This window comes from Pleuronectes platessa, chromosome 2 (genome assembly GCF_947347685.1).
Source record: "Pleuronectes platessa chromosome 2, fPlePla1.1, whole genome shotgun sequence".
Classification (NCBI taxonomy): domain Eukaryota; kingdom Metazoa; phylum Chordata; class Actinopteri; order Pleuronectiformes; family Pleuronectidae; genus Pleuronectes; species Pleuronectes platessa.
Window position 1 is genome coordinate 16,698,230 of NC_070627.1, and position 22,053 is coordinate 16,720,282.

A 22,053-nucleotide genomic window follows, 5' to 3' on the forward strand; every position below is an offset into this window, starting at 1 on the left:
AATGGCCCTGGCTACACATAATTTATTCCACTTGTTCCTGAGGGTCCGTCATGATCTAGATATGATTTGTTTTCAGTTGAAGCTGCACTGACGGATCAGACATTAAAAACCTGGTATAACTTTTAACAAGTTACACAGTTGGTTGAAATACAACCTGAAAGTACATTTCATGTTTTGTAATAAAGACTGTGTTGTTTTCAAACATTTGTTTTCTATATTGTCAGATTTTTTTTAAATCTCATTTCAAGCTTAAAACATAGAGGAAATGGAATTTAGTGATAAAATCTAAAATATGTTAAAATTCACTCCTGTATCTCATCTGGACAATTGCCTGTAGGGGTGTGAATGTTTCTGTATCCACATTATCTTATTATTTTGGCCCTGAGTTACCATAGCGATCTATCCAGGGCGTAACCCGTCTCTTGCCCAATCTCATATGGGATTGTCTCCAGTAAAATCAAATTAAAGTTTTCTTGTCAAACTGAAACAATTGTTCTCTAATCCTTGGAATAATGGAGCTACGGTTAATTCTCAAAATAAACTTTTTACCTAATAAATAGTGTTTAGGAGTTTTCTTAGTATCACACAGCAAAACTGGTACGTCCTACACATCCCACATTCAGCCCAATTACCGACTGGAATGATGGTACCTAGGCAGTACGCTCCTGTTGGCCAGATTGCCAGATTATTGCATTTCAACCAAAGGGGCCAAATGTTTGTTTTGTGTTATTTTGGCCATATTCAGCGTTAAAACGTGGTTCACTCTGGGTTTACAAGCTTGCACCTTGCCAAGAGAACTGCATGTTTGCCAAAAAAGGGCCACATTTGCTTTATGATTGTTGCCCCCCCGTTCTCCTGAGACAACACTGTCACATCTCCTCATCACTTGCAACAGTATCCAAGATAAATGGCTTGTTGTGGTCGAGATACACCAACACAGGGGCTGTAGTTAAACGGGCTAATCCATCACGAGCACCCTGACACTCCAGCTGTTTTTATGTCAGCTAATACTGAACACATTACAGAATACTAATTTGAGGAAAGAGCGACGTGTCTCCTCATTCTGAAGAAAAAATTGAATTGTTTAGAATTTGTAAGTAAGGGATTCATTTGAATAATTTATACAGTGAGGTGTCCATAATGCTGAAAATACATATCATACATCTAAATATCCAGTCTGTAGGAATAAGTGGCTCGATGAAGACTATTGCATATTACAACTGAATATCCTCTTCCCCTCTAGGTATAGAAGAAACTACTGTAAAACCTCAAATACTGTAGAAACAAGGCTTTGCAACATGGCAGACTCTGTGAAAAAGGACACACCCCCAATGTAAATACTTTTCACAATACTGCAATTTACATTATTACTTATAATGTGTTACCACTAAAACTGTGCGGTACCTTCTGCCTAACAGCCCCAAGTGCAATTATTTATCTGTGTGTAATGTTTTGTGCAATGTATGGATGGTTGTCTTTTTAATAGGAATATTGATACATAAACGATTGTATTTGTATCATTTTTATTATGTTATGTTATGTGTGAATGCACATGAATCTGTTCTGCTGAAAATAGTCTCATTGGTGAAGTATGAAAAATACGAAAGGGACTTTCTGAGGCAAAAACAAAATCTCAATAATTCTTACTTTCAGATGATTGTACGCTCATGAAAACACGATTGTGTATATTATAGTCCATCTCTGCTGATAGATCGCCTAAATGCCAAATGACATTTTGACATTTTGACAGACAGACAGACAGACAGATAGATAGATAGATAGATAGATAGATAGATAGATAGATAGATAGATAGATAGATAGATGGATAGACGGACAGACAGACAGACAGACAGACAGACAGACAGACAGACAGACAGACAGACAGACAGACAGACAGATAGATAGATAGATGTCACTCTCAGGAAATATGTGCTAATGGGGATATTGACAGCTAAGACTACTAATAACACTGCTAATACTACTACTATTACTTCTTCTACTTTTATTTTTGAAACTTCTCGAACATTTCCTGATACTTTTCTGAGACTTTGCATGACTAAAACTTTGTAATTATGTAAATTTACATCAGTGGTATCACACTCAATTACTTAATGATCTGCATGAACAATCGTCCACCTCTGCGCAACAAACGGACCAGAGAGGTGGATGGACCAAACCTGGCAACTCCGGGACAAGACGCTAACTGATGACGACATCACTCCGCGACCTCTTCACATGCAGGAAAGTAAACTAGTAACAAACCGTGTGGAAACACGTTCCCGTGGTTGTCTCACATTTAGGTGACTGGGTGAAGATTGTCGTGAGGGGAGTTTGAATCGTGTGACTCCACCATGAGTTCGTCAATGCCTCAGAAGAGGTTCTACAGACAGCGAGCCCATTCTAACCCCATGGCTCATCACTCGTTTGACTAGTGAGTGACGTCCACGTGTCTCACTTCAATACCAACACTCACACTCTGTGTACATCTGTCTATACAGTCGATACACACACTCCACAGTGTCTGTTTTACTCTGTCAGTTCCTGCGGTGTATTTCTAAATGTAGAAGAAATGGCAACAACACAAACATCCTCAGAAGACTTTACCAGCTGTTATATGTATAAGAAGCTTTTATCCCTTCCTAACTTAACTCTCGTATAATACAGCTACATTATATATTTCTCTTTCCAAACCTCAGTTTCTTCAGAAAGCTCTGTAAAAAGATGTCATGGGAGCTGTTTGTGTTTCTTCACGGTTTTCTCAACTGTCCCCTTCAGTCCTGTGTGTCCAGAGGAAATGGACTGGTCCACGCTGTACCCACACGTCCTCACTGGAGACCAGCCTGAGAAAGAGACCCCCCGAGTGGAGTTTGCAGACATTGGATGTGGATATGGAGGTCTACTAGGTAGATATGTCACTGATCGCTCCGATCCCCTTCAGACCTGAGTGATCTGAATACTGATCTAAATGCACCTTAGTGTAGTTGAAAGGGGTGTTTCAGTGATAAGACGCGGTTTGAAACATTATATATAGAAGTTAGAGAGAGCAGATGGATCAAGATTCTTTTTTCTTCAGCAAGGGCTGACCAACAGAATGTTTAAAGGCAGCTGGGACACAACCAGAGAGATGACAGGTGTTTATCAGTGACAGAATACATGGGCTAACAGTGTCAAAGACTTCCTTAAGAAGACGAGCGGGGATCCTATCTGAGGGGCAAGTTGTGGGCCGCAGATGGTAGACAACCTCGGATAGGGAGGAGATTGATATGGGCTCAAACTGATCCAAGACAGCTGAGCGCAGAGGAGGGATGGGATGGGATGGAGGGAGGGAGATGGAGTCATTTTCTCAACAAATAATTTAAGAATAACTGAGGCAAGTGATACTTATTGGAGACCAACTTAGATATAAAATCAGTTTTGCAGATTTTACAGCTTTCTGATAATCAGATATCTGTAGGATTTCATATGAAACTGTAGGATTTCATGAGCGCGGGTAGAGTCGTTTAACCATGGTTCGTAAAGTGATATAGTGCATATGCAGGTTGAGTTAAAAAGAGAGATAAGCTCATCAGCATTGAGAACATCACTTCCCTCCAAGTTATAGAGCACAGTCTTTAAAAACTGCAGAGAAATGCAACCGAGTTTGACTGTTGGTTATAGGGCGGCACCGTAGATGTCCACTTGTTTTCAGGTCTCTCAGGACGCATGTTAATACCAGGTCTGAACAGGACCATCCACTTCATTCGTGTCTCATGGTTCTGTTTGTCTTGTCCACGCTTTACTTTCCCTCAGTGGAGTTATCTCCACTTTTCCCAGAGAATCTCATCCTGGGCCTGGAGATCCGTGTCAAAGTTTCGGATTATGTTCAGGATCGTATCAAATCACTACGTGCCGCTGAACCAGGAAGCTACCAGAACATCGCCTGCCTTCGCAGCAACGCAATGAAGTATCTGCCCAACTTCTTTACTAAAGGACAGGTAGGTCTGCATCTGTGTGTTTGCTGCTGACAGGAAAGATTATCCTGATTGGCTGCTGGGGTAAGAGATTTGCAATGGTCTTGAGATCACAGGAATTATTACGATTCATCAAATCATTAGAGAACTTCATGAGAGGTTGTAGTGTGACAAATGCAGCCAGTCACTGCTCTTAGTAGTTTTACTTTGAACTTAGTCTTATATGAAAACAGTTTAAGTTAATACATCATCTAAATACAATGGATTTGATTCATGAGCCCTCTGTTTGCTTTATTATCTCAGTAATACATTGTTCCATTTAGCAGTTTAAAATTTTGTTATAGAAGAACAAACTAAGCTTTTAAACTTTTTTTTATTTTACACAAGATACATCGACTCCAAACTCTACCTCTACCTATTGTTTAATATTGCCAAATTAATTTACAGCACCTGCCTGTCCATTCACTTAAAGTTAATCGACCTACCATCCAATCAGAATGAATGATTATTGGTGAGCATGGTGGTATAAATACTAACAGACCAGCAGACTGTGTACATTTAATGTAAGAACTACACAGCTGACCTTATCTGTAAGAATATAGGGAAACTAGATATCTACCCAGAGCTGTTTAGATCCTTCAAGACATTAAGTTACTGATTTCTGTATTTGGTTATGAAGATTCCTGCCCACTGATAGTCAGGTCTGATACTCAACTCATTCTGGCTCATTTAGAGAAAGTGTTAGAGAGACTCGTTGCTCAGAACACGGTTTAGCGCGCCACACCACATACAGATCCATTTATAAACAGCCTCTATAAACACACCTGTTATTGTAACATCAGAGACCTTGTTACACTGAGTAAACCAAAAATTGCTTTTGAAATGATCCATGAACATTTCCCTCCACAATTAGTAATACCTGTAAGAAGCACACTCTAAATTATATTCACCTCTATCAATTTGGACAGTGTCAGAAATCTCAATCCAACATTGTGGAAAATAAAACTAAAACTAAAATATCTGCATTGTAAGATATTTTTAAGTAAATTGGGTTAATCAAACCTTTAGGTACCTACTATAGCAGGGGTGGGTGTGTGCAGCCCACAGGACTGTTTGATCTGGCTCCAAGAGCCACTCAGAAATACATCAAAATCCTCATGACAGCCATGATTGTCTTTTCTTTGATAAAAGAAAATAACAATCTAGTAGAATAATGTGTCCCACAGGGTGTTCCCTTCCGGCTGCTGGCCTTTCAGGTCCCAGTCAGGGTGATTGAGACACACACATGGCTGTCACGTATAGATCTGGAATGTCACGCTTACTAAATGATGAAAAAGGCCAAAGCATCAACACAGCTCAAAACAAGCTAAACTGGATGAGGACAAATACACTTGGATAGATTTAATGGTCATTGTCAGATTTTGGTTGCGCAACAAGTAGCTCTCACAAGACGTCTATTGTGCAGGCAGGTTTTGTGGTAAGTGTTCTAATAGCAAAGAAGCTAAAACCTCCTGTACAATCTGTGAAGCAGCAGTGTTTCTGCTGCAGAGCTGCTCGAACGTATCAAAGGAGATAATTGATACGGCACAAATATTTTAAAAAAAAAACACAGTAGGACACAAAAAAAATTCAGTTTTTTCTTTCTGGCCTGTGATGAAAAAACAAATATGTGTGTGTATTTGGGATTACTTCCGAGCTTGATATGAGAGAGGAATTGTTGTCTCTGCCAGCTATGCGTGCTGTGGCAAGTGCAACTGCAAAGGGGTAATACTGTGCAGATTGATAATCTGCTAGAACAAAAGCCTGGTATGACATCCCAATAAAGCACCGGTGAGTTAGCAAAAAAATACACTAGCTTGTTTCCTTTGTCTTCCACTCCCAATAAGACACACAGAGACCCTGCTCTCTGTGGAAATGGCAGAGGACTAAATGTTCAAAAGCTTGGTTAGAGTAAACGCTTTAAAGACAGAAACACAAGTAATCTGTCAAAACATGCAGTGAAGTCCATCCATACACATGCATTGTGTATTCTAACAGCCCGCAACCCACACATGGCATTAACTCAATTATCCTGACATGGGTCGATTTAATTTAGCTCAGGTGCCTCCCATTTTCTCTTGATCTTCTTTGAGATGTTTGTACACGTCAATTGAAGTCAACCTTTTCTAAATTCAATTGATTCCACATGCTTTGGAAAGGCATCTGTTTATTTAAGGTCTTGTCAGAGCTTAAACCATAAAAACTGCATGACAAGCTCAAAGAATTAACTGTCGGGCATAGATGTGGCAAAGGCTAGAGAAAACTTCTGCAGCGTTGACGTTTCCTAAGAGTCACAACGGTCAACATAATAATTAAACGGAAGTGGTTTGGAAAGCCAGTAATCTGATTGTTGTGACTGGAGGAAACCAAGACAATGGGGAAAATCTGTGAATATCCTTGAGTGGCCCAACCACACACGTGACTTGAACCCAATCGGTCATATCTGGAAAGACCTGAAAAGAGGTGTCCACTAAACACCCTGATGGAATTTGAGATGATCTGCAGAGAGGAATGGTAGAAAATCCTTAAAATCCAGGAGAACAAAGCTTTTACATCACACTCAAGATTAACCAGGGCTGAAATCACATCTAAAGGTTCTACAAGGATGGAGTAAAAAGTCTGAAAACAGTTCTATATTATAGTTTTTGATTTTAACACATTTTCAAGCCGAGGAAAAAAAGGAAAATCAGATCCCCTGCACAAACCATGGGAAAAACCAATACAACAAACTGTTATTTCACACAAAAAAGAACAGAACTACTAGTTTACTGAGAAACAAACGTTGAACTGTTCGACCAAGGACAACAACAGCATTAATGATAACAAATAATAATAGCCAGTGGCATCACCACCAATCTCCAGAGGACTGGGGGGGGGGGGGGTAATACAAACCACTGTTCAAAGACGACTTTGAAAACAAATGTAAGGATAGACCACAAGATGCAAACCATTCATCTTCAGGAAGAATGAGACGGCCAGATTGGAATTTACTAAGAAGTACTGAAATTAGCTAGCCTGGATGCCAGACGAACTTAGCCCCGCCCACAACATTTTTGGTCGGGCAGTTCGGTCTGGAGTCGCTCCATTGGGAAAAAATTATGGGGCGTGTTTCAACTGACCAGGAAGTAAAATTCCTCTTCGCTCAATTGGATAGACCTACAACCAATCAGAGCAACGTAGTATGTGACGTATGCTAAGCAACGCATTGTGAGTTATTTACTAACGCCGGGTTCACACCGGACGCTTCAGCGCAGCGCCAAGCCTTAAATAACAGCTGGCTCCCATCCACTCCCATGTTAAAACTTTGTGCCGGTCACACCGGAGGCTGAAGCACCGCGAGGCAGCCTTGGCGCAGCGTGGTGCTTCAGCCTCCGGTGTGACTGGCACAAAGCCGTGCAGCGATCTACTGGATCAACGGGTGATATTATTAGCGCTGCCCGGCGGTTCAGCGTCGCTTCAGCGTCCGTTGTGAACAGCCAAGCGCCGGGCGATAGGGATTAGCGCGGTGCTCTGGCGTCGCCTCCACGTTCTGTGTTCCTCTTTCAAAATGAATGCGCTGTCGATGTCTTCTAAAACAGACTCAATGGCAGCATCTACACATCTCAGCTCGCCAGCGGCAGGCATGTTTGTTGAAAACAAATTCAACCCAAGGGCACTTTGATGACGTGGTTGATTACGTCACCGTTGATCATCTGTCAATCATCGTATAAAGCCCGCCCTGACAATCTGATTGGCCCGGTCGGGCCATAATTTTTTTCCCAATGGAGCGACTCCAGACCGAACTGCCCGACCAAAAATGTTGTGGGCGGGGCTAAGTTCGTCTGGCATCCAGGCTAGAAATTAGCTGTAAAATCTCTGGAATGAAAAGGTCAAAGTGACTGAGAAAGGTTAAAGTGTGGAGAAAGAAGGGATCTGTTCATGGTCCAAAACATGCCAGCTCATCTGTGGCCCTGGTCAGGCCGTTGTTATTATCACACTTCTCGCCTGACCCAGGAAGCATTAGGGGGGAATTAGAAATCTGATCACTCACATTTTGAGGTGGTCTGGGACACAATTGACCATTTCTTTTAGCAGTGAGAACGTCAATTTGTACTGGGCCACATTGAGGGACCACCCACTCAGCTGACATACTCTGACATTCAGTTTATAATGAACCGAGAATACTTTTACACAATATCAATATTGATTACCACATATTGATTTTCTATAGTTCTTCTTTTGTGAAACATGTGATGAATGGAAGGGATTGCTTCCAGAACGCGCTCACTAATCTTTATTGTAAATATATAAACTTTATTAAAGGCTCAAGGCCCACATGGTAAAAAACAATACATACAAACAATACATTACATAGAATATACAATATATATATATATATATATATATAATAGAAAACGTTGATGGCTGCAGCAGAGTCAGTTCTTAAATAGACACCTTTTTATCCACCAATTGTCGGAGAAATCTCTCCAAACTAATCAGGAGGAACTTCACCATGCACCAAGACAGTAACCCAAAACACAACCAAGACAATAAAGACTTCATAAAAAAAACTTGTGTAACCGGTGCATTAGACCACAGTCTGGAACAACAGACCAAAATGTAATCCGATGAAAAGAGGTGGACTTGATTTGGATGAATCTGAACCATGGATTGTTTGCTGTGTGTTGCAGTTTCCCAGGCTTGCATGATTGCCTGCAGTCTTCACCTTGGACAATATAATGTTTGAACAAAAAGGACGGTCATTTCATTAAGTGTTGAGTGCACCTGATATCAATGCTGCTGGTAGTAATACCATAAAAATATTACAGCGGCAATGAACTAGTTCATACATTTTTCCAACGGAAAGTCAATTATCCTCTGATTGACAACACAACAACATAAGATGCACGTTCCACAAACCAATCAATGTCAAGTATGTGTAGATCAGCTGACAAAGATGATGGCGACAGGACGTACGCATGTCTTACAAACATCTTAAGTGCGCTCCCTAAACAGCAATGTGAAACCAAACCTAACATGATCAAATGTAAACAATGTCACAAAGACATGATGCTTGGTTCAGACATCCTGGTGTGAAATGTCCTGAGTGTGACCCAGTCAATCTGAAGAGGTGACTGAAGAAGGAACAACCAGAGGGAAACAAACAGAGAGGCTGCAGTAAAAGCGTCACAAATGAAGAATGTTATGGTTTGATGACGTCAGCGGGTCACAGGCTTTATGCATCTATTATGAGCAAGGATTATGCAAACAAATATCGAATGTTATTTACCTTAAGACAAGCTGTTGCATTATTATCTCTTACAGAAAATAGAGGATTATAATACGAAAGGAGCTATAGCTCATGTTATTTAGCACTTTTATATATAAATGCCCGGAAACCCAAATATCTTTTCATTGCCCAACACAAACAAAGGAATTCGCCTTACCTCACCTTTTAACTTTGGAACCAGGTTTCTAACTACAGGTGTGTTAGGTTTGTAGCATGTGGAGCCGATGGACTGAAAGAAAGTAATGCAGAGCAATTATAAATGTAGTAAAACTATAGTGGGATTGTTGCATCTACAGTTGTAGTAGTTATACTTTCCTCATGTTTAAATTAATTTATACGGATTGTTCCATGAATCCAGGATTTCACAACAATGGAGTCATTGACTGACACGCAAAGCATCGCATCAGCTGAGTATGGAGCGGTGTAAGACGACATTTATCCGTTCCAATTAGCTGCGGTAATCTATGACTTGTCGAAACGCGCATTAGATTACACAGTGGGCTTAGTGTACCAGGGTTAATTTAGGTACATTGGATCAAAAAAGTCACCTCAAACGCCCCGGGAGAGAATAAACTAAGAATTGAGCACGGGACATTAATGGCTGTAACACTGACACTTTTATGGATTACAAATTATGGAGGTCTTTCATATTAAAACACATACTTTTATTTATTTAATTTTAGTAGGCCGTTTAAAACAATAAAATGATATGGCCTCTTGCCGTTATGCCAAGAGTGGAATTAGTTGAGAGGAACAGAGGGCTCTTGCTTGAGTTTGCATTAAGGTTCTACTCTTGCATTCATAAACTGCATTACTTAACCTATATTAAAATACCAAAGATGAATACTTTCACAGCTGCAGCTTTAATGTTACTTCCTGTTCACCAGCCAGAAGAACTGTCGACCACCCAGACTAGTGCTAAAAATATAGTCCCTTCTCACAGCATGAAGTGTTGAAACGGCATATTCTACAGATCTGACATAGTCCTTTGACCCTTCTTTTTCTTATTTTTAGTTCGGTTTGCAAACCTAAAATAATAAGTGTTAGGGTCCTTCCATCAGCACTGATGGGGGCCCTGAGGCTGCAGCAGTCCCCAGTGGTTATCCCCACATCTCTAATAATAATAAAATAATAAAAAGTCACTGGAAAGATTTTTAATGTATCATCCAGACAAACGGAAGGACACTAGTGCACTTGTCAAAGACCTGGGGAACTTTGTGGGAAAATTCCACTTCCACACTCCACGGTGCTTAACATCCAACCACCATTTATTATGAGGGCCACATTTAAGTGAAGACATTTATACAATGTAGAGCCAGAGTATCAAAGAAGATAAAAAAGGTTTAGTTTTGGTCTTGTGTGTACGAGCGACACAACGTAATGAGATTAATAGAAGTCTGCCTTTCTTTCAGCTCAGTAAGATGTTCTTCCTCTTCCCTGACCCTCACTTTAAGAAGACCAAGCACAAGTGGAGGATCATCAGTCCCACGTTGTTGGCAGAGTACGCCTACACACTGAGAGTCGGGGTATGTATATGAGTAAGACACGCTGCAGCTAGTGCTAAATAGAACTCGATCAACAATACCCGATAACTTTGGTAATTGTTCACGTCCTTTATTAGGCATGCATTTTATACATTGAGTGGTTTCAGCTAAGAAAATTAAAAGAGAAATATTTTGGCAGCATGTTGTTTGAAATGTCTTTGCGTTTATCAATGACACCGGACGACTGTTATAGGGCTAGTTCGTTTAACGTTTTGAGGAAGTGGTCGCCATTTACTTTTTTTTACAATTGTATTGGATTTGGCTGCCACACTGTTTACCCCTGAAACTCCAAAGGTGTTTGTGTACGCAATCACTTCACTCACCCCTTCACTGGCATAGTGGTGAGTAGATAATAAGTGAATTTTCAATTTTCAGTGAACTATCCCTTAAAGTCCCTGTCAGAATTTATCTCTGGACACTCAACTTGGTTGTAGGAAAGATGATGGCTACCCATGTCTCTGCCTTTGAGAGATTAGCTCTCAAAGGCATTTTCCAGTGTTCCTTACTAGTCTAGTTCCTATGCTTATATTCGATCATGGTATTGTTATTCGGAGACTCCGATAACCATTTGTAGCTCCTGTGCATGGTTCAGGTCTTAGATTTACCTCCTAATGGTCTTAAAAACTCTTATATTTAACTCTGTGTATATTGGTGTGAATTCACTTGAGTAAAATTAAGCGAGTGGTGTGGCCTGCCGCTGGCTGATGTCTGTACACACCCAGCTCCGGCCTATCAGAGCTGTCGCAGCCACAGAGGGACACTCCTATACGACTTGAGCACTAATGGAGATGGTTGGAAACAATAGAGGGCTTTTGTGTGAATTCGTTTTTAATGTTTTTTTGTCTGTGCGTGCAGTGATGTGTGCGTTCTACAACGGCCTTAAGCTTAGGAATGTAGCCACCAATTGCACTGGTGGCTGGGAAGGCTTTACACAAAATACTAATTTATTGAAACAGTTTCATATCAAAGTGAACATGAGTCAATTCTTTATTCCGTTTGTCTGTAGCTCACATATCTCAAGAACCGTTCGACTCATTGCCTTCATACTTGGCATGTGAATTGTTAATGGCCCAAGGTAGTGCAGTGTGGAATTTAGTGCAACACGATATGTTTTCAATATTAATAAACTTTTCATCAAACAAAGGACCTGTAGCAGCGGGGGCTGGGACTCATCAATGTAACAATACGTTCTCAGCTCTGCGTTCTGAGTGGAACTTCACCGACCAGCTCTAGTGCAGCAGCGTTGGTAAAGCTTCAGTGTTGGGTGGGCTGAGTCCAGCAGCTGGTCATTACTTGCTGCAGCTCACTTACTAACAGTTTCAGGAAGAGGCTACCACCAACATCACCACAGACCAAACAAGCAGCCCATTCCAAACAGGCCACTGCACCAGTATGTTAAAGAAATGGTAAAAGATGTGTGAATATCTGTGCAGACAACACACAGACACACAAGCTAATTCTGGCTTCTCTAGGGGGGAAAAAACATATGCGCAAACATGCACTAGTGTGGAAATCTGTGCCATTGCATTTTTTTTCTAAGAAATCCTTGTTCTAGCTACCCTATCTGTCCAGCCTGCAAAGTAAACTGCAGGGACACAGGTGATTAACCTCTGTGCTGTCTGTAGGTTATTTTTATCTTTTTGGCACAGACCATTGCTCTCCTCACTCTGCAGCTGCTAATGGTTGAAAATGTTAAGATGAAAAAAGTTTGTATTTGATTTACTTTATCAGAGTAATGAGTTTATTTGGGGATTGATTATTTATTCCAAGACGTGTGTGTGTGTTGCTAACCTCCCTGTGTTTGTGTGCTTGTCAGGGTTTGGTGTACACAAACACTGATGTGGAGGAAGTTCACCTCTGGATGGTGAAGCACTTCACGGAACATCCACTGTTTACACGCATGTCTGATGAAGAGCTGGTGAGTTAACGTGGAGCTTTCCCTCGCTCTGTTTACAGGTCATGATGACAGTATTTGTTAATCTTCTTATTGGAAGAAAAGAGGTCAGAGTCCTGATCAGAATTTTTGGGTATAAATGGTCTGACATTTTAGGAATTTCACTTCTCAGTCTCTTAGTCATCACATTACATGAGAAGATTAAAACCACTGTCACATGTCTATTACACCAGCTGCTAGGAACTTTAGTAGTTATTTCATACCCTGTCAGATGTGGGAAGAACTTTGGGCTGGGTGATAAAACATCAATTATTATCATCATTTTCATCATTAGCAACATAACAAAAGTAAAATACATATAGATACAAGAAGGAGCTAATGTCCTATCTCACCATGATCAAGTACTGTTTTAACTATCTAGACTGTATATTCCGTATTTTACCTGCACAGTTTCATATCGAACCCGCACATTTTTTAAAACACTTTTCATAATAACATAAGAGATCTTTAACTTGGTGTTTTGCTCCACTGCTGGATTGTATAGCTGTGTGCAGTGCTATTTGCAGCGTCCTATCGTCCACAAAGTTGCTACTGTAATGGGTTCTTTCTTTACTCATACTGCATCCTTCCACCACTATTCATGGTATTCCTTCTAACTAACAAACAGACGAAATGAAAACATGACCTTGTTGGTGGAGCTCATAATACTTATACATTGTGTAAGCACAATGAGGAGGTGCAACATATAATTGATCAACCTCAGATTTGTAAGAGTTTAAAACGACAACCTTCACTCGGGCGCAAAATGTATTCCTATGACATTAGTCTTAATATCCAGCTATCAATATGGAATGATGTAAAGATTTTTAACTTGGTACAATCTTTGGCCATAGAGGAGCAGACACACTTCCAGGTCTGACTTAGTCTTAGAACAATCCAAGTATTTATATCAGCCCCATCATCAGCCATATTTGTGCAGAAACTTTAATTATCTTCACCTCAGAATTACAACTTGGTTTGTGACGTTAGCAATTATAACCCTTGACTCTCTGAACAACATAAAATGAGCGTAGCCTTATCATAAAGACGAATGGAAGAGGTTGTGGCATCTCTCATATCTAAAGTTTGAAAGTTGAAAGATTACATATTTTGTTTGTACAGATTAAACTAATAAGATACAATTTAAATGTTAATTAATAAGATTCAAAGATTGGGAGGTTCCCTGTTTTAACCTTAATCTTTTATTTAAACAAAGATTAGCTAATTATGTTTTAGGCTCTTTTACATTTATCATTCTTATCAAACTATTGGCAGCAAAGTGAGTAAGCAGAGTTCTCACAATGTCAATTCTTGCTTTTACAAATTTAAACTTAAAAGGTTAAAAGTAATGTTTTAAATAGATATGAGATTAATAAATAATAAACACCATGTTTAGTAATGTTGAGAAAGTGAAATGCATCTTTACATGTATACGTGTTAAATTAACATTAAGAACTGTTCTCTTGGCAGGTCGGGGACGTCATCACCAGCCGTTTGGGTACTTGCACAGAAGAAGGAAAGAAAGTGCTGAGAAACGGAGGGAAAAATTTCCTGGCGGTTTTCCGGAGGATTGAGAATTTTGACTAAGACCAAACACTTTGGATGTGCAGGAAACTGGAGTAATGGTCTTACACAGTCATTCAGACCTGATCTGCTCGCTCTGTTGAAATGGAGCTGGGTGGGGGGGTTCCCAAGCAGACAAACACTTTTTTTTCCCTTTCTTTTTTTGATGAACTTTTGCTTCATTTCCTGACAGAGGATTTTTTTGTCACGTAATTTATGTCCTCCATTCACATTCACACAGGATCTGTATTCAGAAAAGACCTGTGAGCTCTTGTCAGAAGCTTTTAACTGTTGCCCCTTTTTTTTCCAAGAATATTAATTCTTTCATATCTTTTGCTTATTGAGTCATTGCCTGGATTAAAGATAAACCAGTTTTCTGCTGCTCATTCTGAAGGAATTAATGTGATTATGTGTAAAGACACTTATAGATAATTGAATTGTACTTAATGTAGTCTAATATAGTTAGATTCACTCATTTAAAGACCGGAACATTATGTCTGGTGTTATGTGCTCGTCACGTCTGCTGAGGATCTTCGTGAAGTTGAAGTCATGATTATGATTTTCGCTGTATATTACAGGTTGGTAATTTTGTCTGTCAGGAGTTTAGAAATGGGACAGTGCCGGTTTGACGCCTTTTTGCTGCTGCAGGGGCTGGTGATCACAAACAGGACAGCACATGCCCTAATGACTGAAACCTAGACTCTGGAAAATTGAGAGTAATTGGAGCACCGATAAATGAGAAGTCACACTGTTCATTTAAAAGAACCTTTTGTTTTATTCTTTGCTCAGTTTTTTTTTTTGTTGCCATTTTTGACAGAAAATGTGTCAACATCCATGCATTTAGTCCTTTTTAGTCAATCTTTTCTGCACACCTTCTCAGCGATACAAGAATATTGTAGAAAGAAGAGATTGAATATAAAATAATCCTTGTAATGTTTTCACTAGTGTGTTTCGTCTAAAATGGAACAAATTGTATTCTTTACCCTAGAATGGGCCCCTTTATATTTACATACTTTATATTTATATCCGGAGCGGTTTCTCTCTACAGACCCCACCTTGTTTTTTTAACAGTAGCCCAGACTGGACAAACTAATCACTTTTGGGGGTTTTATGACAACTGAAGGTGACCACAGGTTCTCCTTCATGTTTGGAAGGGGAGGATGAGGTGAAACGTATTCAGCTGCAACATGCTACTTCACCACCAGATGTCACTAAATTCTACACACTGAACCTTTAATTACAATGATTACAGTCAAGTTAAATGTAAAATGTAGCCCACATTGTTACATCCCAAAACTGACGTCGGCCCCTCGTCAGTGGTGTTGGAAAATCTTCATAGGGCAAGTTCCTCATGGTCGTAATGCTAAGCTAAGCTACCCAACTCTTAGCAACACCTTTACACTATAGTACAACAAACGTATCAGTGTCCTGGTATAACTCTGAACTAAAAGTCTTCATTCTCCCACACTTGTACAAAGCCTTGACTACAGTTAACCACAGAAGCCGACAGTCTGATCTGAGGTTGTGTTCGCTCACCAGTTTCACTGTAGCCGTCCTCGTTTGTCATGAAGAATCTTTTTGAACTGAGTCCACTGAGGCTTCTGCTGCTCTTCTCTTTACAATCTCTACAATCACATCACACATTTCCTACTTCTTTTCTTGCCACTGGCACCACACTGAAGCTGTGGTTGAGGCTTATCTCCGGGTGTCTGCCCACCACTTCAAGCTCAGCCTAAACCAGCCTGAGCTGTTGTACTTCCACAGAAATTCCTTCCCACAGCTTCAACAGCCCTGGTGAGATTCAACACGACCACATCAGAGTGGCTCAGCAGCCCTGCAGCCCTAAATGCAACATCAAATCCGTTCTTACTCGGGATTCTCAGGTCTGGACTAATGAGAAACCTCCCTTGACCTCAGTTTACAACCTTTTATATTTTCTTCAGGTCCTTCAAAGAAAAACTGCTCCCTGTGTACTTATTGCCTTCAAATCGTTCTGTGTTCACCCCATTCTGCTTGTGACTATGAAGGCGAGGGAAGAAAAAAAGTAATAACCGAGCCTCACACAGCAGCATGTACCTCTGTCCTGCGATGACTTTGTAATTTCTCCACCTAAAATCATCTCTTCAACTAGCTGCTTCCCTTCAGGCTCCAATTTCTTTTCTACTTCAGTCACAGCTCAACAGCAACAACCCATCATTCCACCATCGGTTGCAAACAAAATATTCATGTCATCTTTTTTTTTTTGAAGCAGAACACATCACAGTTTTCTCCTCTACATTTATGCTGTGGCCTCTTTGTAATCGATATATGGAAACGGCGATCAAATCATAATTTCATGTTGGGGAAAGACGCAGGGTACTTCTGCCTTTTCTGCTGATGGGTTGTTTCAACTGTAAAAATGTACTTTAAACTTACTCCACAATTTTGTTAATTGGATGCAAACGGAAATGGAAAAATTAGGGCCCCACTGTAATTAAAGCTTGCTATTTTACACTTCAATAAAAGTTATTAATAACCTGTTAATAATCTATGCTTTGAGGGTCAGCGGGGCAGGTCACCAGCGTCCACAGGGCCAACACAAAGACAACCAACCATTCACACTTGCATTCAAACTCCCAGTCGATTCAGAGTCTCCAATAAACCCCAATCTGCATGTCTTTGGACTGTGGGAGGAAGCTGGATTACCAAGAGAACTCACTAAGATCTATACAGAAAGACACCGGCTGGGAATGGCCCGCTCTACCATGTGTTCATTATAGATTGAAAGGGGAAGCGTGATCTGTTCGAAACCCCTCAGAGTAAACTTAGCTGCTGAAGGACACCGGTAATTAGCGTGAAGTGTAGAGCTGCAGCAGCCCTCTCTGTTTACACCTGCTGCTCATGACATCATGGCTGCTTCATTATTTAACCTCACATGTTTGAAATATGACACAGTGGTCATCAGTCATGTGTGGACCATTGCACACCAGCTTTATGCTAGGCTGAAACTGTACTTTGTTCAGTACTTTGCGTTTTTGGCTCTGTACGCCTGAGAAATCGAATTTCTCTTTTATATGGCCTTTTAAAGAATTACCCAATCTTTTGGCACAAGAAATGGAAAAGGGTTAGTGAAGAGTTTGTCTATCTCCTCAAACATTGTGTCAGGATTTCTCCAAAGGCCACATTTCTATGACCCCAAATCCTTCCCCATCATCTCAACAAACGTGTGCTCAAATTATACCATTCTTAGTTCAGCAGCATGTGACCCTGTGAATTTTTACATTTGATCTTTTCCCAAGTGTATGAACATACAAATAGCAAAAAGTATAGTGTTTTTGTTCTTCCCATTGACCTTACATAAAGATGGACAGCACACCTGTTCCTCACACTATCCAGAAAAGAAAAAGAACATTCAGTTTTTCGCATTTGGAGTCAGAGTCTGCACAGTGGCGATGAGGCGATAGAGGGATTTTATTATATTTAGAAATGTAGGGAACAAATAACGGCCTCTAGGATCCACTATTAACGATGGTAAATGATTATTAACATGATTGAAAGCGTCATGTACAACAAATGACTTCTTCACTGTGGCTCTTATTAGTTGAGTTAGGGATCATTTAATACAAACTGTCAAACATACAACAAAAAATGACCCTTTTAAGATCTGCAGCTTTGTACAATATTTACCACATTATTCATCTTATAATAAGATATCTTCAATATAAAATAACGTGACGTGTATCTACTTGTATTTTTATATACTGCAGATCAGATATACTGACGTTGCTGCTGCATCAGAGGCCACAGTAAAAACAAGCTCAGTTCGAAAGCAGATAAAGTGTGAGGGATATTAAGAAAACCCAGTCGAGACAAGGAATGTAATCATGGTTTTATAACAGCATTAAGGTCAACAGGCTCCATACGTTCTAATTGTACCATACGTCTGAGCGGAGAGAATGTGGATGAGACCAGCTCGGCTCAAATGTGCAGCTTCACCCATCCGATGTGATGTCACGGAACTTACAGTTAGAATCAAACTATTACAGGAGGCTGATTCATGCTCGATCACCTGTTAGCTAGATTTCTGTGCAGAGTTCTTCCAGTGTCTCGGTGAACATGATCAAGCAGAGCGTTTAATAACAACATCTTATTTGATTTCTTCAGTTTGTACTGTAAGCATGCCACATGCAGCCCAGGAAGGAAGACCGTCCATCATCACATGGATACTGTTCCTGTTCGACACACATCTGGACTCCAGACTCTGGTTTCGGTTCTTAATCTTAACAGATGTTAGTGTTTTTATTTTTGATGGGGGTTTTACCTTGTAATTGCAGTCCTGACCAATTATTGCGTGTTTTTTTACCATTATATTCTTATACTTCATTACTACGTCACTCCATGTGGCCACGAGCAGCTGGTGGACATTTGGTAATGTTCCTCATCTCATTGCCACACACATTTAAGTCACGTCTATAAGCACCATAACCACGTTCTGAACGGTATGTCCCGTACTCGTTTTGTGAATGCACTGTGGAGCAGTGAAAAAAAAAGATTATGGGCTGTCTTGATGCAGTGATTTGCAAAGGCAGTTATACCCCAAGGGATCATTCCTGCAATTGACTGACAGTTAACTCAACTCACTAGATAAAGAAAGAGGGATTTTATTAAATTAACTTCTGTCAAGGGGGGAAATAAAGAGCTGAACAAGATTATTCATTCATATGAGGTTTACTACTACTTTTAAAAAGTAACTCATACAACGCAGATGGTCTTTAAACATGAATGGAGTTAAATTAATGTAATGGGGTATTAATAATGTGTAGATTAGCTTCAGCATTCCCCAAGTAGTGAAGTACAAATACAAACTTGACCAAAACTATTTTAATATTTACAGCGCAGTTGTATGGAAAAACTATTGCAGTATAATTCCTTTCAAATATCATTAATTACACTGAAAGGAGAAAACGATTTGGCAACCAAACGTCTCTTCACTTGCATGATACACACTGATGAATTCAGTTTGTTTAAATGGAAGTCAATTGTGTTAATATAACTTTGAACAAACGTGATTCACATGTTCGTTTCCACCCAAAGTGTTATCACCTTTGCCAAGATATGATTTCACCAAAACGGTTGTTTGTTGGTTTATTTGCTTGTGAGCAAGATGACGCAGAAACTACCTAACAGATGATTATGAAACTTGGTGTCAGGAAAGAACCCATTACATTTAGATGTGAAGCCGGATCAGGGGGAGGATCCAGAAACTTTTTTAATCCCTTTCTTTAACATTGTGAGATGGGGTGTTTTTCAATATTTGAAGACTGAAGAGTGTCATTCTGATTCAACAATTTAGGTTAAATAACCTTTAGCTTATGAACCATTTATAAGAGCATGATGAAACATGATGAAGAGGTGACCATGTACACGGCCATTCAAACAGCATGAAGGACAGACGACTGACACACACAACACATAGACCCATTCATGTGCGGCTCTGGACAAACATCTGTGTGTGTGTGTGTGTGTGTGTGTGTGTGTGTGTGTGTGCGTGTGCGCGTGTGCGTGTGTGTGCGTGTGCGCGTGCGTGTGTGTGTGTGTGTGTATTTGTGTTGTGTAAAGACACTCCTCTGATACCCAGACAGGCAGACTGCAGCCATGAACTTTAGCCCACTAGTTTAGGAGTATAGCCGTTTCCCTTCTGGGCACTGGGCCAATACAATAAAGGGAAATACCTCTCAGGCTATCGCTGCCACGCTCTATACCATGATCTACAACTGGGCCACATCAGTTCACAGCGCATGACAGCACAAAGAAGCCATTCTTTCACAGGATTTCTTATTATGTTTTTTCATAATCAATATTAATCCCCGGTTACTCAGGCAGGGCCAGATTAATTAAATGTTTCACTTTGGGGAGAGTCTGATTTGTGTCAGCGTCTTGTGTGGTCTTCAGTTACTAACATGCTGAACAAGAAACCAAAGATGAGCATCTGTGCCAGAGCAAAATGTTCAGATGTGTGGATCTTTCCTGGAAAGTCAGGTTTAGGGCGCTTGCTTGAAAACTTATGATTTCTGATCAGCAATCCAACTAATGAAATCGTGGGGTGGATTTGTTTGCATTGCATTGCGTGAAACCAATAACTAATCAAGGCACTGACCTTGTTTAGAAGTTGCTTATGTGTTCATGTAAATTTCAGAGGTCAACGTTTATCTTTTCCTCTTGAAGATAATCTCCCACTCAGTAAGTCCCATGAACCTGTCTCGTGAAAGACGTTTTCTGACACAGCGGGTTTGATCTTTGCTCAATGCTGCACTTTAATCCTCACAACCCAGTGTCACAGACACACACTTTCTTTTGTGGCCTCGGGAAGCAGAAGTCTGGTTCACATGTTCGGGTCAACTACTGTAAATACTGAGTCCAGACACGTGGGGACTGCTGCAGTGCTTCAAAAATGCTCTTCCAGCTCTACCCTTTTTGCCTCTTGAGGCTTCATTAAATCTGTTTGCATCATATTTCATGTTGATTAACTTTAGAGGCCATGACCACCATTGTTCGCGTGTCCAATATGTTATGTCTCTGTTTTTTTGCTGCTGTGTTTGTTGTTCAGGCTCTTGATATGTGTTCAGCTTCCTTGCACATGCAGGACGTCTGTATACCAAAGTTAGAGTCTCTTCCTTGTCCATGCAGACAACTGCAGAAATACCCTGAGGTGTACATAAATTAGGACACAAGAACGAAACAACATGGGTCCTTTTTTTGGGGGGGGGGGGGGCAACTTAATATTGCCCTCAGCTAAATAAATGATGCACACTTTCCTTGACATTTGTTGCGTGCTAAATCATGAGATTAGCCCAGAACATAAAGTGTCCTGCAAAGGATCCCACCAAACCAAGAATATAGCTTCTTAAAATCAAGATGTCCTGTATATCATATCAGGAGTGACTCTTTAACCTGGCAGCTGACTGCACAGACATGTGATGCCGCAGTGTAAAGAACTGCCGTGAAATAATTTCCCCAAAGTCACAGTTTAACTCAACAACATTTCACGTGTTTCTGTGTATGACCGAAACTGAACTGACATTGTTAATCATCTGCATGTCGTTGCTTTCTGCTGTTTCTCTGCTCAGCGTTATGAGACGACATGAAGAAAAGCCAGTGTGTCATTTTTTGGAACTTCCTTCCTTCAGCTCGTTTTCAGGCGCCAACTTATATGTCTTTCTCCTTCAGGCTGCAAACGTTCAAATGCACATCTAAAGGACTTGGTTGGCATATTGTGGCCATAACTTATGATTTAAATGGTTATGACATAGTATTGGGGTAATAAGTAGCTTTAAGGGTGATTAACAGTCACATATTTCAGATAAATTAAACTAAATGATCACCTAAAGAGAACAAGGAACACACCAGGAATGTTTCAGTCACCCACGTGGCACTAAAGAGCCAGTCGGATATACTGTCTGGTACATGCACTGTAATTTAATTCTGTGAAATATATTATTGGTATTAATAATTTTATTTGCTTTATTTGATTTATGTCAATTTATTTTGGGGATTTATGTCGATATATTACAATTTCATCCCCAGAGATGTGATAAATTGATGGAAATAAAATGTTCACTTGAGTGGATGCATTTGAACACAGGAAGAAAATGTCATTGGTTAAAATCACATTCATTTTAAATCCATTCTTTTCAATAACCATTTGTATTCGTATTGGATTTTACAGCTGAATGTCGAACACACTTTACATCAGATGTAAAATCTGGTTTGATTAG

General features: G+C 40.1%; 1 protein-coding gene across 1 annotated transcript; it reads left to right on the forward strand.

Moving 5' to 3' along the window:
• The first annotated feature begins 2,192 nt into the window (after positions 1-2,192).
• On the forward strand, positions 2,193-14,685 carry mettl1 (methyltransferase 1, tRNA methylguanosine). Its single transcript, XM_053445492.1, has 6 exons — positions 2,193-2,432; positions 2,777-2,904; positions 3,791-3,975; positions 10,672-10,785; positions 12,620-12,721; positions 14,207-14,685. The coding sequence occupies exons 1-6, from the start codon at positions 2,353-2,355 to the stop codon at positions 14,321-14,323; spliced, it is 726 nt and encodes a 241-aa protein (XP_053301467.1). The 5' UTR covers positions 2,193-2,352; the 3' UTR covers positions 14,324-14,685.
• The last annotated feature ends 7,368 nt before the right edge of the window (positions 14,686-22,053 follow it).

Excerpts from the sequence above, each read along its gene's own strand:
- mettl1 (XM_053445492.1), top strand. The coding sequence starts at position 2,353 with ATGAGTTCGTCAATGCCTCAGAAGAGGTTCTACAGACAGCGAGCCCAT. Across the intron at positions 2,905-3,790 it reads TGGATATGGAGGTCTACTAG|TGGAGTTATCTCCACTTTTC; the intron begins GTAGATATGTCA and ends ACTTTCCCTCAG. Across the intron at positions 12,722-14,206 it reads GCATGTCTGATGAAGAGCTG|GTCGGGGACGTCATCACCAG; the intron begins GTGAGTTAACGT and ends TTCTCTTGGCAG.